This window comes from Microcaecilia unicolor, chromosome 7, assembly GCF_901765095.1.
Source record: "Microcaecilia unicolor chromosome 7, aMicUni1.1, whole genome shotgun sequence".
Classification (NCBI taxonomy): domain Eukaryota; kingdom Metazoa; phylum Chordata; class Amphibia; order Gymnophiona; family Siphonopidae; genus Microcaecilia; species Microcaecilia unicolor.
This window is the reverse complement of record NC_044037.1, coordinates 199,495,371-199,512,384: the sequence shown is the minus strand read 5'-3', so window position 1 is coordinate 199,512,384 and position 17,014 is coordinate 199,495,371. Positions and strand designations below refer to the sequence as shown.

The following is a 17,014-nucleotide window of genomic DNA, read 5'->3' as shown; positions in this document are numbered from 1 at the left end:
ACAAAAAAAGACACACATCAACAACCTGCACACACACCGCACACTCACACACACAAAATAACTCTGTGACACATACACACAAAAAAAAACCACATGCTAGCGCCCGTTTCATTGGTTTCGGAAACGGGCCTTTTTTACTAGTCTATAAATAAAGAGCAAGTTCATATGTTTATTACTGGTCTGACAACTAAGCCCACTTCATACACAAACTATTGCACAAGTATGTAAGAATAAACTCAACTTAAAACTGTGCACAAGTACTTTTCCACTCTTGTAGTATTATCACAATGAACTCAAAAGGATTTTTCTGGACTTTTTTCCAGGAGGAAAAGACCTCAGAAGCCTAACGTACTCAGTGCCACAGCACAGACAATTTTAAGCACTTAACTGGCGCTATATGCTCAATCATTGGTCAAAAACCTCCGTTTGATGTTTGATAATTGAATCTAATAGTTTTTAACTGCAAAATTACAAAAAAAAAAAAAAAAAACAGAGGTTTTTGACCAATGATTGAGCATAGAACCCTGTTAAGTGCTTAAAATTGTCTGTGCTGTGGCACTGAGTACGTTAGGCTTCTGAGGTCTTTTCCTCCTGGAAAAAAAGTCCAAAAAAATCCTTTTGAGTTCATTGTGATAATACTACAAGAGTGGAAAAGTACTTGTGCACAGTTTTGAGTTTATTCTGACAACTAAGCCTCCAGTGTTCCCTATTTATGGATTTTCCTCCTAAATTCATGCTTCTGGCTTGGCTGGCTGGAGCTTCCCTAGCGTAAGCTTCTCTGCTTGTCATTTTCTGATACTTTGCAAATCTGGCTTTTTAAGTTCACCAGATGGACACAAATGCACGCTGCTACTGTGTTTGTCTCTTGTTAGTTCACCGTCAAAGCTTTGTTACATGCTCTGGACCTCCCTCATGTAAACACAGTGGAGGGCTACCTAGTACATCACATAAGTCAGGACTTCCCTTTGCTAAATCTATGTTAGCTCTGCCCTATTAATCCATGTCAAGTCATATGTCCAGTAATATTTTTTTTCAGAATAGCTTCTACTATTTTACCTACCATAAAAGTCAGGCTCCCCGTCTATAACTTCCTAGGTCAGCTGTAAGCCCTTCTTAAAATTTCATATTACATTGCCCACCCTTCAGTCCTCAAGTACTGTAGCTGCTCGTAATGATATTAGAAACACTGCACCTAAAAAAGTTCCTAAAAAGTGGGTAGGGTCAAAGGTGGGGTCATGTTGATTGAAGTAAAATAGGGGTTTAGCAAATCAATAACAGGCTTAACTTTGAAAATAGGTGCCTATAATCAACTAAGTTTCAATAGTGGCCTCATCATTCACAAAAGGTAGGTCAGATCATTCTATATTGTCCTGGAGCTAGAAAGGCAGGTTACATTTTAAGTTTGAACATAATGGAGTCTGAGAAAACAAGACTCGGAAATCTACACTTTCCACAAGTCAAAAGCTGAAATTCAAGTACTATCTATGAGATAAAATGTGATAGGAACCCTACATTTTAGTAAACAGCTTTTCACATTATAAAAGAATGCCATACATCCCTCAGCAATGGTGCAGGCCACAACCGATTAGTTTCAGATTCACTGATCATCATCTAAACATATTTATATATTCAAAAACAGGCATCTGGTTAAGTAAGCAGACATCAGATTCTCCTACCTCAAGCGCTTTGTCATATTGCCTGTTGGAAATATATAGTTCAGCGGCAATATTTATATCTTCCATTGCCACAAGACTCTGGTGTTTACTGAAGGCTTCTTCTATTACATTGATAGCTGAAGACACATCACTGGCTTCATAGTAACTCCTAGGGAAAAATCAGATATAAGATGAACGCCTTTTGCTAAAGTGTAAAATATGAGAGGAGTGAATTTCACCAGTGAACAGATAGAGAAATTAAAATTGTTACTGTAAATTGGTCATTTGTTTTCAAGAGCAAAACTAGGGATTCAAATTCCCAGAAAACAGGTTGTTGATAAAGTAATGGACTCTGTTGATTCTTTCCTCTTGCTTCCTGTTGCCAAAAGTTGAAAATCTATGGTCCTAGCAGATCTGCATTTCAAAGGAAGCATTTCCCCAGTCTTATTGGGAACTATGGGGCTCTTTTATTAAAATGTAGCATGCACTAATGGACATTAGCGTGTACTAAGTGGCACGTGGCCCCCACAAGTATAAAACAGGACATGAAGCATTTTGCGCATGCTAATTCCATTATCGCATGTTAAGTTTTAGTAAAAGGGCCCCCTATGAGCGCTCTTGGGAGATTATCACTACCTCTACTGGCTGCTGTCCTTTTGAAGCGAGCATTTCTGTTCCTCACAATAGAAGGAAAGTTGCTGCCAGGCAAAAATGAAAAAAAAAAAATTCTTTCAGATTTAATTCAAGGGTTTTATTTTGGCTTTTAAGGCTCTGCACCTCGATTCCCCCCACCTGCCTTACCTCCCTCATTTTCCCCTATATCTCTTCCTATCCTCTCTAATCCCTTTCTGCTCCCTCAGTCCACATATCCCGCTTGGAATCCACTCGTTACTCTGCTTTTTTCTACCTTGTTCCCTCAATGCCCTTGCATTAGCCCCCTGCTGGTTTTATCTTAAGCCCCTGACGCAGCCCTTGTGAGGGTGAAACATGGCCATATTGGGTGGTTAGAGAAGAATTGTATGCTGTTCTTATTATGTATATTCTGATATTATGTATCTGCATTGAATAAATATTATTTTACTTTTCTACATGGGTCTGCTTTAACAAGTAGACATGTGTGGCAAGGAGGCCTAGTTAAACATCATGACAGTAAATCAAGGCTACTCAAAAACATGGTTTGGGGAATGGTATGAAAATTTCCTAGTGGAAACATATACTGTATCTGTCCAAGGAAAAAGGCAATCCTCACTACAACCTTCAATTGTTCCTACAAGGATATATGCTGATCAACAAGTACCCCTAAAACTGCATACTAGAGAAGACATTAGTAATTCAACATCATCAATAAAAAAGATAAGGGCTTTTAAAAGAGGGTACTTGGACATACAAAAACTAAGGGGTCCTTTTACTAAGGTGTGCTGAAAAATGGCCTGCAGTAGTGTAGGCGCAGGTTTTGGGCGTATGACGATCCATTTTTCAGCACTCCTGTAAAAAAAGGCCTTTTTTTTTTTTTTTTTTGCCGAAAATGGACGAGCGTCAAAAATCAAAATTGCCACGTGTCCATTTTGGGTCTGCAACCTTACCTAGTGGTAAAGACTCACGTGGTAACCGGGCGGTAATGACCTACGCACGTCAAATGCCACTTGGCGCACGTCCGAAAATAAAATTTATTTTCAGACGTGCGCCAAAAATGAATTTACCGCAAGAGCCATGCAGTAGCCGGGCAGTAACTCCATTTTGGCGCACATTGGGTGTGCGTAGACGCTTACGCGGCTTGGTAAAAGGGCCCCTAATTCTTTTTTGTTTCTAAAGGTCAACTTCCATCCATTCACCTACTGCAGGAAACCTGATTCACAAACTTGGCAACATCTGAAAATGAATCAGCTAGCAAAAACACTTGAATGTCACCAGAATAAATCACACAATGCAGATTTAGGATGCAAAAAGACAAAGTTAGAAGCAACACATATAAAACAGGAATGAGAAGGCAGAACACCATATTTCAGCATTTTCAAATTATATTCCTTCCCTTTCTAATATACCTTAAACTGCCCAGAGTTCAAGAAAGATTTAATCCAACCTAGGACACTTCCTGGGCATACAAGATCCCATATTTAATTCCCTCAGTCAACTCCGCCGCCGCCTCCCCCCCCCCCCCCCCCCCCCCCCCAAGGTTCTGCCACCAAATTTTCCAATACTCCAAATAGCTAACAAAGGATAAAAAAATTTAAAAAGTTGTCTTATTCTTCAGCTTATGAGCCAAAGTCATGTCTAAAAAGCCAAAAGATACACACCTGTTGCCCTGAAACACTCAAAGACCACCCAAAAAGCACAAACCGAACCTAAGATCCATCAGATGACAAAGCCAGACAGTGAAATTCTTTCCGGATATTGTAATTATTGATATTGCTTGATCTGAATAATGCATTTAGCCAACAAGAGAATTTTTAACAAAACTGTGCTATTTGTTTTCTGATATTAAACCTATTTTGCCTTTTTTTAGTTGCAGGTATTGTACATGCAGTGTGACACTTGGTGCAAGGATTACTTACTTTGCCATATCCCTAGCTAACTGCATGAAGCGTTCACCATCAGAAGGGGATAAAAGATTTAGGATCCGTCTGTACCCATCCATAGCCAACTTATGCTCTCCCATCTGCTCATATAGACTGGACCTCTCCCACAGATAACGCACATTGGTGGGACTGTACTTAACAGCTGTGAACACAATGCAAATGGCAGACAAGTTCACTAACAATAAAAAATGAACAAGCAATTAGCTTTACATGGTGTACAACTGTCCAAAAACATATTGCTCCCCAGACATAGGTCAGACGGTACTTCAAGAAGTGTACATAGGGCCCTGATGAACACCAATATTTCCTGGGATGACCTAATTATTTTTAGGACTATCCAGTAGATCTCTCCGAGTATTGCACAGAATTCCACAGCTCGGTTGATTGTGGGTTGTTCTTGATTTTCACATATCTCACCTTATCTGAAACAGCTCCATTGGTGGATCAATTTTAAAACTGTCTTGTTGTTGTTCAAGTTATTGTATGATCAGTCTCCAACCTGTTTAGCTAGTTCTTTGAAGGTCTATACCCCTACTCACACTATGAGATCTCAGAATCAAAATTTCTTAAGGTACCATCTTTTCATCAAGTGAGACTTGACATGTATAGGGAGAAGATTTTTAAGATTGCAGCACCCAAATTATGGAATAGTTTGCCACAGCATTCATGTGATTCACAATTGATTCTCCCATTCAGGAAACAGTTAAAGACATTTTATTTCTGCAAGCTTTTGCTACTATATAATGTTTGTACGTAATACACAATTGATTTTCCTTTTAAGTAGTAGTTAAAGGCATTTTTACTCCAGCAAGTTAAGGCTATTGTATAATGTTTGTATATTAATGTGATGGTTTTATTTACATTTTATGTGTTTTTATATGAAAATTATTACAATGTAATTTTGCAAACCGCCCAAAATTGTAGATGGCGCAGGGTATATATTTTATAAATAAATAATAAAATACATAAAACAAAAGCTTTTTCCACCATAACAAATTACATAATAGGGTTTCAGTTTTCCTGCTACATTCTTTAGTAATGCACTCAAATTTGCTCCATCAAGCCACTTACTTCTAAGCAAAAACAGTGACATGGGTGCGAGAGTGAAACATAGCTGGATAGAACTTGTGAACTGGGAAAGCCTGGTTCAAATCCTGCTGCTGCTCCTTGTGATCTTGAGCACACTTAACTCTCTGCCTCAGGTATAAACTAAAGCTTAATGCTCGCAGAATGCTAAGAAGCCCATAGGTATAAAATGGACTTCTTAGCATTTAGCATGCACTAATTCTATTAGAACATGCTAAACTTTAGTAAAAGGAAACCTTAGATTGTAAGCCTCTGGGGACATCTTTCCTTATTCTTGCCATTTTTACAAATCAGTCTTGACACTAGACATGTGCCTACCTCCTGGATGCATGTCGTTGTCACCCCTCTATTTAAAAAAAAAAAAAAAAAACTCATCTTGAACCTGCTGGCCCTACTAATTTTAGACCCATTTCTAACCTTCCTCTATTTTCTAAACTTTTGGAGAAAATTGTCTTTGACCAGCTCTCTCACTTTCTAGACAAAACTCCAGCTCTTTACCTTCAACAAGCAGGATTTTGACAGAGACACAGCACAGAAATGCTCAAAACAGCTATGAATGATAAAATTAGAACTTCCCTTGACCAGTGCAAGTAGGAAGAAATATTTTTTCACTCGATGAATAGTTAAGATCTGGACTCTTTGCCAGAGGACGTAGTAAACAGTGGTTAGTATATCTGGGTTTTAAAAAGGTTTGGACAAGTGCCTGGAGGAAAAGTCCATAGTCTGCTATTGAGATAGACATGGGGAAGCCACTGCTTGTCCTGGGATGGGTAGCATGGAACGTTGCTACTATTTGAGTTTCTGCTAGGTACTTGAGAACCTGGATTGGCCATTGCTGGAAACAGGATACTGAGCTAGTTGGACCATTGGTCTGACCCAGTATGGCTATTGTTATGTTCTTAATGAATACTGGGTTCTATGACAGCTTCAGGTATTATGGCCATTCCTAATAAAGCAGCAAGCAAGTGTACAGAGTAGCCTAGTGGTCAGTGCAATGCACTTTGAACAATAGGACTCATGTTTAACTCCCACTTTAACTCTTTTACTGTTGTACAAATATGTGAGCTCTCCTTGAACACAGAAATACCAACTGTACCTGAATTTATAAGGCATTTGCAAGAGTGATGGCTACTAGTCATGTAACTATGTACAATAGGTTTTTATCTGTTCATGGAGAGCTCACAATAACAAATAAAGAAATTAAAGTGTAATTTGTACCCAAGTCCTGTTGTTTAAAGTCTTCTGAACTGACCACTAGGCTGCCCCTCTGCTCTGCAAGGACATGTATGTCCATTTTTGCACAAATGGTACCAGATGTTTTTGAACCTGTTTTTTTGACATTCATATGTTGGACGTTTCATTTTGGAAAATGGCTGTTCATTTTGGATGTTTTCAGCATAAGAACATCTTTCTCAGGTATTTTCGAACAGAAAATTCCAACATTTTTCCTGTTCGAAAATGGATGTAGTTTTTTTTGGAACATTATGATCAAGATGTTCCAATTCTGACTTGGATGTTCTTTTGCAACAACAAAAAAGAGGGGGTCCAAACAACCAAACCAAAATCCAGACAAAAAAAGAAGGAAAAAGTACTAGGAGCCTTCACAAGTGGGACAAAATCTTTATTCACACTATAGGTGTTCCATATATCATTGACCCGACACGGGCGGTGTCGGGTTAATGATATATGGAACACCTGTAGTGTGAATAAAGATTTTGTCCCACTTCTGAAGACTCCTAGTACTTTTTCTTCTTTGGATGTTCTTTTAAAAATCCCCTCAGTGCTACCATCAGATTACATTTGTCCCTGAAACAGATAGTCACTCAAAACATAAACATATCGGACTTGTGGATTTGCAGATAAAATTGGAGATAAGTGAAAATCTTTCATTGTTTTTGTTGTGAAACACACCTTCTGGTCACAATGGGACTTTTAATTTCATGTCTGGATAATTATTTAAACTGGACTCAAATACAAAACACAGTTTTCTGAAATAAGAGTACTGGACTGATTACTATAATACCTGGACAGCCCTGATCAAATGGTTATAATTTTCAAGAATATAATATGGTCCCAAATATTTTTATTTTTCACAAAGTTTTTATTGATGACAACACATAATAAATACTTTCAACAATATAGAACAGAAAGTCAAAGGTCAAAATGAACTAAGTAATCACAGCATGATAAAGTCCATCATCAGACATTTAACAGTTTTATCAACTCCACCCCCTACCCTCTATTTTATGACATTCCTCTATACAACCAATAGAAGAACATTCCAAGAAACTTTGGGGCCCTTTTACTTAAGGGTTGGCACACGGCAACAGGCTTGCCGTGCACCAATCCAGAACTACTGCCAGCACAACGCACTAATTAGGGAAAAATATTACCAAAGGGCAGTAATCAGGTAGTGCTGTGCACTGCCCGGTTATCGCTGGGTTAGCGCAGGATTCCTTACCGCCGCCTCAATGGGTGGTGGTAAGTGATCTCTCTGAAATAGCCATGCAGCAAGTGCTTACTGTACAGCCATTTCATTTTTTCCAATTTTCACCTGCTGCAGTAAAAGGTGCCCTGGCGCACAGCAAAAAATGGCTGCTGCCGCTAGCGCAGGACCCATTTTACGCAGCTTAGGAAAAGGGCCCCTTTGTTCCTTCTAGTCTCCTGGAAACTAAATAACCCAACCAATACCCTGACAGAGGTCCCAAGTATTTTTTGACAAGGTGTATATTGTTTAGATTAATTTAAAGGAGTTGGGATTTACTTTTGACTCAAGATTATCAATGTAATTGTACATGTAAAATGAAAGTTCTAGTATTAGACTCAAAAGGAAAACACAGACAATGCAGTACCTTTGGAATAGCAAAAAATTGCTTGTTTGATATTGTCTTGCTCCAAAGACATCTCTGCCAGTCTGACCCACTCCTCGGTATCACTTGGGTTCAGATGTGCAGCAATTAGCTCAAACTGTAATGATTTCTCCATATCCCCCTGGTCCTCATAAATCATGGCAAGAGTGGAAAAGGGCTCATGCGCAAGAGGGGCTATCAAAAAGACAAACAGTAACATATAGTTTTAATAACACTTATCAAAATATCTTTTTAGCCACTCAATGTGGCAAAATACATTGAAGCTCTACATTGTTTCATCGGAAAGAAACACATGCAAACTGAAATAAAAACACAATTATTTTAAGTTCAAATTTGTATCTTCTGTAGCAAAACTTATAAGACAACATAACTTACATAAACTTCATTACACGTAAACTGTTCCTGCAATACAGCATTTCAGAGGTTTTCCTGAATATGAAAGGGGAGCCTTTAACAGCACTGTCCTACGCACTTGCATCCACAGGTAACGCCTGTGCTGTAGTACACTGTTTTCCAAGTCCAATTCTTGCGTACCCCTTTGTCAGTCAGGTTTTCAGGATATCCACAATGAATATGAACGAAAGAGATTTGCATATGATGGAGGCAGTGTATGCAAATCACGTTGATGCATATTCATTGTGGATATCCTGAAAACCTGGTTGGCAAGGGGGTACTCTAGGACAGGACTTAGGAAACACTGCTACAGTAGGTCAGATACATAAAGGTTTATACATTTTTTTTCATCCAGCAATTTCTTCCTGCTCTTTTGGGTTTCCAACTCAGTCAGAACTGGAGCTAGAAGGCTTGCTTAACCATTTAGGCACACTAGACCGTCTCCAGGGCAGTAAAGAGCATCTGCAATCAAAGCAAAAAAAAAAAGTCCTGAGAGCCACACAAACTCAAATAACCAAAGGCAGGTACTTTCACCCACAGGGAGGGAGAGCAATTTCCAAACAGCACATTTACCCCCTGTAAATGGCTTTTGGACACTGTCCTCATTATGTATATACATATATAGCAAGTGTTACTATTTATTTATTGCATTTGTATCCCACATTTTCCCACCTATTTGCAGGCTCAATGTGGCTTACAGAGTTTTGTTATGACATAGTCATTCAAGTATGATCACTAATTATGTGTTTTTATAGCACTGTTCTTGAAGAGGCAATATCGGGGTGATCATGATCGGTCGAGCTTCAATATTAAGACCTGAAGGGGCACAAAGGTTAAGATTTGCCTACGGTGCTAATTCCTTTACACAGACCCTAGTTAAAATCATGAAGAGGCTGATTCTCCCCCCCCCCCCCCCCCCCAAATATAGTTAAACTTGTTGGTTGTAGGATTATTGACTGCTGGCTTGGGTACTGGTTTTGTGAGAAGCCAACTGAAGACAGTAGGGTCCAAAATGACCTACTAACAGAGGCCTTCATTTTATCAGACTTGGGCATGCTTGGGACAGATGTGAAGGATAGTGGCTGAAAATGGATTGAAAAGACAGTAAAAGAGGGGGAGGGAGGTGGTGTTGGGTTGCATGTAGGATTTTGTATGTGCCCGTGTCTAAACTGGATTAATCATTTTCTGTATCTGCTGTCACCGACTACATTCTTGCAGATTTGATCATACTGTCAGCAATGATACAGTTTCTTACCTTGTCTTATTATCTCCATGCACATCAATATAGCTTCTTCATGTTTTCCTCGGGCGAAACGAATGTTGGCTTCCCCCATGAGGCCTCTCAGAGCTCTTGGAAGCTTGCTTCTAGGTCTCTTCTCCTGCATATTAGAAAGGACAAAACTCATTATGGTTTCTGATGAAAAAAAGCAGATTATAAATAAGAAGCAGTACTAGTCAGAGGTTTAATGCGACAAAAGCTTCAGCCTCAAAGCCAGTTAATTAGAAGATCCTACGATTTTTATCTTGATCTGAGGAAGGGTGTATAACTTTTAAAAGCTACTCACAAACGTGTTAAGTCAATACAATTAAAAAAAAAAAAGTAGTGCCTACATCATATCTTGTCTATTGACTTCTAGTTCATCAAGTTCAAATGGACTAAACGTGACAACCACACATGATTTTACAAGATGAAAATCATGATAAACAAACTGCATTCTTTGATATGGCAATCGCACATGTGACATATTTGAATTTAACTCATTTTCTCCAGATAACCTCAATGAGGAAGAGCTGCAGGACCAGCCTGCGCAGAGTTCTCCTGGGGCGAGAGTTGACCCCTTGTGGGCAGAGGCCCATGAGTTGGCAGCACGAGGAACAGGAACAGCGGCGTGAAGAGCATGAATTCCAGTAGCAGCAAGAAGAACAGGAAAAGTGACAGCTGCGAGAGGAACGACAAGAGCGATAGCGGTGTGAGGAGCAGGAGTTAAAGATGGAAATGAAGATGGATAAGCCATTCTTATCTGCAGCAGCTGGGATCTAAGGTCAGCCAGGGCCCTAAGCCAAATATCCCTTCAACCTCAAAGACTGTCAGCAAACCTAAGACTTTATGTATGAACGTTCTTGTTACCAGTGTGGGCGTACAGGACATTTCAAAGCGGATAATCTCAAGCCTGTAATACAGAGCATTTCAGTTTCTGCACCAAAGTTAGCAGCTTTCGTGGGTCACTCCAGTCCCACGAAGGAGGCACACACAGTTGTTGAAACAAAAAGTTACTGGTCATTCATCAAGCAAGGAAGCAAATGAGTTTCCACAACACTACAGCACACCAGTAATTGTGAATCAGACCCAGGTGGCTGGGCTTGTGGACACTGGCTCTAGCATGACTTTGTTATTACGACTACTACTATTTAGCATTTATATAGCGCTACAAAGCGCTGCACAAACATAGAAGAGACAGTCCCTGCTCAAAGAGCTTACAATCTAATAGACAAAAAATAATAAAGCAAGCAAATCAATTAATGTGTAGAGGAAAGAGGAGAGGAGGGTAGGTAGAAGCGAGAGGTTAGAAGTCAAAAGCAATGTGGGCTTTCAATCTAGATTTAGAGATGATCAAGGATGGGGCAAGACGTAGGGGCTCAGGAAGTTTATTCCAGGCGTAGGGTGCAGCGAGACAGAAGGAGCAAAGTCTGGAGCTGGATGCTATTATACCAGGGGGAACTGCAGAGGCAGTGTTAGTCAGGACTAGAGGGCATGAGTTGAAGCTACAGTGTGGTAAATTTAAAACGAATCGGAGAAAATGTTTCTTCACCCAACGTGTAATTAGACTCTGGAATTCGTTGCCGGAGAACGTGGTACGGGCGGTTAGCTTGACGGAGTTTAAAAAGGGGTTAGATAGATTCCTAAAGGACAAGTCCATAGACCGCTATTAAATGGACTTGGAAAAATTCCGCATTTTTAGGTATAACTTGTCTGGAATGTTTTTACGTTTGGGGAGCGTGCCAGGTGCCCTTGACCTGAATTGGCCACTGTCGGTGACAGGATGCTGGGCTAGATGGACCTTTGGTCTTTCCCAGTATGGCATTACTTATGTACTTATGTACTTATGGATCCAGAGAGACTGTACCCACTGCTCGAGTATTTACGAAACCAGAACACATTATCAATGATCGCATGGTAAGAATACTAAAAGGAAATTTTAAGACAATCCAGGAACATAAGACCATTGAAGTCAAAATGCTGAAATATTTTGACACTCACCAGACAGGACTTCACAAAGATCTGGGCTTTCTATTCCACTATAAACCATAAAATAATACTGCTTTGTCACACCCTTATCAGCCAACCATCTCTCCCTGTCTCTTACCCACACAGCTCTCCCTGTTTCTCAACTAACCCATACCACCTTCTTCCTGTGACACTGTCATTGGAACGCTTTTGTGTTTCACTTATGTATTCTGATATCTGTCAACATTTGCTTATTTCTGATCTGAAGAAGGGTTACTTTCAAAAGCTAACTGAAAAATGTATTAAGTCAGTCCAATAAAAATGATACCATCTTATTTTTTCTATGTTTTGATTTCTATTTATTACCTTTAAAAGTGTACTAACAAGGCTACCATACCACTTTACTCATGAAGGAAATGTTTGAATGTGGTAGTAACTAGGATCATGCTGCCATGAAGTGGGCTAGTAGATAAACAAGGCTGTTCTATAGGTGTTTGAGGCACGTTTTGCTGGCACTAAATTTGGCCTTGCTGAACATATGGAGGACCTGGAGCAGGTGGCAATATATTTTGTGCAGGAACTCTAGTAGGTGGCTGTGGATGTTGCAAAAAGGCTGTACTATCCTGCACAAAGCACTGTAGTAAATGCAAGGAAGATGCTTTGAGCTTCAGCATGCCCCTGAAAGGGAGATTCTGCAGAAAGGCATAGAACGTGCTAATTTTGTCTGAGGGGCTCCTTCCACACTTGTTGCAAAAGACAAGGGTCTCTTGCAACAAGGGTGGAAGGGGGCAAGGGTCTCTTGCTGGTTTTTTGAGGTTCAGAGTGTTTCATTTTCTTGACAGTCTTACCTACTTTATGCTCAGAATTCTTAGTGAACTAGGTGGTGAAGGGGTACTTGGTAGCAGCTGTGCTTTACAGGCTGCTTTATGAGTACCTTGTTGCTTTAACTTTTCAGCTGGCTGTATAATTTCCTGCATCTGTGAGGCTGTAGGAGGAGCTGTTGAAGTGTTCGTTGTTGTGGGGCTAGAGCAGTGGTCCTTATGTTTGTGACCTAGCTCTCCCCAGACTGAGCTCCCCGCCACCAACACCGATGGTAGGCGCTGAGGCTGAATGCATTCCTGATATCAACTCTCCCAGTGGTGCCAGTTTTGAACCCAGGAGGGAGGGAAACTGAGAATGAAGAATTTGGCTGAAAGTTGACATGCCACAGCAGAGGAAGAAAACAGGCTTCACTGCTCCCAGTGTCTAAGAGTCTAGCAGTGGCCATGCTTACCGACGCTCCCAATGCCAGTGTGATGCTCGACGTTGAGGAACTGGACTTGGCTCCAAAAATCCTCTCTCGTTGAGCCTCTCTGGAAACCTTGGTCCTCTTCTTCATGCGAAGACAGAGAACATAGTTAGTGGGGCTATGGTCGGGCCCAAGACACTGCAGACACCAAGAATGGGTGTCTTTTCCAGAGACTGTCTGATTCCACTGGGTACAGAGCTTGAAAGCACTGGGAACCTTCGTGGGCATGGAAGAAAAAACATCGCTGGCTAAATTAAATGATGCAATGGTGCCCAAAAAAGGGGCAAGGCACAGAAAAAGAAAGGGAAAGTTCCCGATCAAAGTCAAGGCCTAAAAGCGGCCTGATGATGACAGAAAATAAAAGGAAACTTGAAACAAGGCAAAAATCACTAAAAAATTAAAGGAAAATTAAAGGACGGAGGTTCCAACAGGAACACAATAAATTACAAAAAAAGAAACGAAAAATAGCCGAAAGTCACACGAAAAGCTCTCTAGGACTGAGCGATGTGAGGAGACGGTAAAAACACACCCTCTCCTCACCACGGAAAAAGAAGAACTGAGGAGACTGTGTTATCGCGGCAGGCAGGAAGGCACTCGCACTTGCGCGGTGGAGCAAGTCTCATACTCCACAAAACTCTCATTTAGCTTTGGTAAATTCCGGACTAGGCAACGCAGGTCAGCGTCATACACTTGTGAGAATTATAAGCCTTCTTGTCCTCGGAGAAAATGCTGTTCTAACTTTATTTGATTACCTATCTGGTACCAATCTGGATATTGCCAGTACCCAAACAAGTAGCAGCGGCCAACCCATACCCAGATACTGGTGCTGAATATCCAGCTACTAGTAAAACGGTGTGAGCAAATCCAAATAATAAATCCAGCAGTTAGCATTAAAAGAAATAAAACAACCCTCTTAGTATTTATGCAGTTTAAACTGAGGTCTGTTTGTCTTTTTATTTTATTTTAGAACATTATACTAACATAGCAATCACCTTTGGCTGTGAGACGTTAGATACAGTGTAATAATCATATTTAGTAGCTATGAACAAGCCAAAACAATCAAATGAGGAACTACAGTTTTACATTCTACCATACACAGCAAAAGATGGTGTGACACTCACTTTCATCATTTTTTTGTTCTCTCGATCAAGCTCCATTTCCAAAGCAAAAACCTCTCCTGCAGTCAGCTGCCCAGGTATTTCCTCACCATCACCATCATCATTATCATCTTCATCGTCATCATCATCATCATCATCTCCCTCCTCTTCGTTCTCTCCCAGCATAGATGCAAAGACACGATGGACAGACTTACTAACGCCATCCTCTGTTTCTCCTTGAAGAAAGAAGACAATACAATACAATACATTTATCAGAATATAGACCAATGGCTTTTTCAGTAATCAATGGAAAGCTCTTAACTCTGGGTAGCCAATGGACTTTACAAAGAGCTAATTAGTTTTACTTTAGTAGCTGCTCGAAGTTCCTTCAGGGGGGAGCAAGAGAGGATGGTGAGATAAGAGAAGGAATGAGAGTTACAAAGCAAAAGAGCAAGCTTCTGGAGTACATAAGTAATAGTTTACATGACATATTGCAGAAATGGATACCTAGGACCTTCCACAATGCTATCCATAAGGATTCCCAGTCATTCGGATTTTCAGGAGATCCACAACAAATATTCCTAAAACACCTGAAGCTCCCTATTTTGTATAGGGGCTCTACGAAGGAAATAGGATGTTCTGAATGGGACATTCACATTTCCCTCAAGTATTTTAGAAAAAGTTGTGATAAATGCACATGCAGAGCCTTTTGTAAAATATCTGTAAGGATGCCAGCAACCACATGTGTATTTCTTGGCATATGCAGCGGAAATTTAACAGTAGCAAATCTCCTGGACCGGATGGTATTCATCCCAGAGTACTGATAGAATTGAAAAATGAACTTGCGGAACTATTGTTAGTAATATGTAATTTATCTTTAAAAATCGAGCATGGTACCAGAAGATTAGAGGGTGGCCGATGTAACGCCAATATTTAAAACAGGTTCCAGAGGGGATCCGGGAAATTATAGACTGGTGAGCCTGACGTCGGTGCCGGGCAAAATGGTAGAGACTATTATAAAGAACAAAATTACAGAGCATATTCAAAAGCATGGATTAATGAGACAAAGCCAACATGGATTTAGTGAAGGAAAATCTTGTCTCACCAATCTATTACATTTCTTTGAAGGAGTGAACAAACATGTGAATAAAGGTGAGCCGGTTGATTGTGCATCTGGATTTTCAAAAAGAGTTTGACGAAGTACCTCATGAAAGACTCCAGAACAAATTGGACAGTCATGGGATAGGAGGTAGTGTCCTATTGTGGATTAAAAAATGGTTAAAAGATAGAAAACAGAGAATAGGGTTAAATGGTCAGTATTCTCAATGAAGAATGGTAGATAGTGGGGTCTGTGCTGGGACCGCTACTTTTTAACATATTTATAAATGATCTAGAGATGGGAGTAACTAGTGAGGTAATTAAAATTTGCTGACGACATAAAGTTATTCAAATTTCTTAAATCGCGAGAGGATTGTGAAAAATTACAAGAGGACGTAACGAGACTGGGCGTCTAAATGGCAGATGACTTTTAATTTGAGCAAGTGCAAAGTGATGCATGTGGGAAAGAGGAACACGAATTATAGCTACATAATGCAAGGTTCCACGTTAGGAGTCACCAACCAAGAAAGGGATCTCGGCGGTGTCGTTGATGATACGTTGAAACCCTCTGCTCAGTGTGCTGCGGTGGCTAAGAAAGCAAATAGAATGTTAGGTATTGTTAGGAAAGGAATGGAAAACAAAAACGAACATGTTATAATGCCTTTGTAGCGATCCATGGTGCGACCGCACCTCGAATATTATGTGCAATTCTGGTCACAGCAGCTCAAAAAAGATATAGTGGAATTAGAAAAGATACAGAGAAAGGCGACGAAAATGATAAAGGGGATGGGATGACTTCCCTATGAGGAAAGGCTGAAGTGGCTAGGTCTCTTCAGCTTGGAGAAAAGATGGCTGAGGGGAGATATGATAGAGGTCTATAAAATATTGAGTGGAGTGGAACGGGTACACGTGAATCGTTTGTTTACTCTTTTCAAAAATGCTAAGACTAGGGGGCATGTGATGAAGCTACAAAGTAAATTTAAAACAAATCGGAGAAAATGTTTCTTCACTCAACATGTAATTAAACTCTGTAATTCGTTGCCAGAGAATGTGGTAAAGGCAGGTAGCTTAGCAGGTTTTAAAAAAGGTTTGGACGGCTTCCTAAAGGAAAAGTCCATAGAGCATTATTAAATGACTTGGGGAAAATCTGCTGCTTAATTCTGGGATACTAACAACAAAAAAAAAATAAGCAGAGTGCTAAGGGAGAATTATATGGTGGAGTTTATAGGTAAAGTCTCATAAACAGGCAGCAGTTATCGTTAAGTATCTCTTATGCTGCTTAGTTATAATCATAGACTGTTACCCACCGTCCTACCATTAACTGAGCTACCTAGCACGCTTATTAACCAACATTTTCCAACTTTTTTACTTTGTTTCTTGTGTTTTTACAAAGCATGCCATTTAGCTCTTATATTGTAATTATAGCTGATGGCTTAAAGGATCAATCACTTATCTGTATGCCTATACATCAGCACACCCCAACAGGAGCCTGTTTCGCCCTCCTGGCTTTCTCAAGGGGAACTCTTCGTGCTGTATCTGTAAGAAAATATAGCATACAAATATGTCAGCCCTTATCTTCATACCGCTCCCCTTTATAGCTTGTAATATTCATCAAAGTTCAAGACTCACCAGGCGATCAGATTGTTCTCGTCTGCCATCTATCAATGATTATAAAAAGATCTGCTGGTTTTACCAACATACTTTTTACCACAAGGACATACTATA

The 17,014-nt window shown here is 40.0% G+C and overlaps 1 protein-coding gene across 2 annotated transcripts in view; it reads right to left on the bottom strand.

The window, feature by feature from the left end:
- The window catches only part of GTF3C3 (general transcription factor IIIC subunit 3), a 102,242-nt gene that overhangs the window by 71,506 nt on the left and 13,722 nt on the right, over positions 1–17,014 (bottom strand). For both annotated transcript variants that reach the window (XM_030209743.1, XM_030209744.1), the window contains exons 3-7: positions 14,216–14,427; positions 9,836–9,959; positions 8,170–8,361; positions 4,208–4,373; positions 1,677–1,824 (exon numbers count right to left, since the gene is read on the bottom strand). In XM_030209743.1, coding sequence (XP_030065603.1) covers positions 1,677–1,824; positions 4,208–4,373; positions 8,170–8,361; positions 9,836–9,959; positions 14,216–14,427 — 842 coding nt within the window. The remainder of the gene's footprint in view (positions 1–1,676; positions 1,825–4,207; positions 4,374–8,169; positions 8,362–9,835; positions 9,960–14,215; positions 14,428–17,014) is intronic.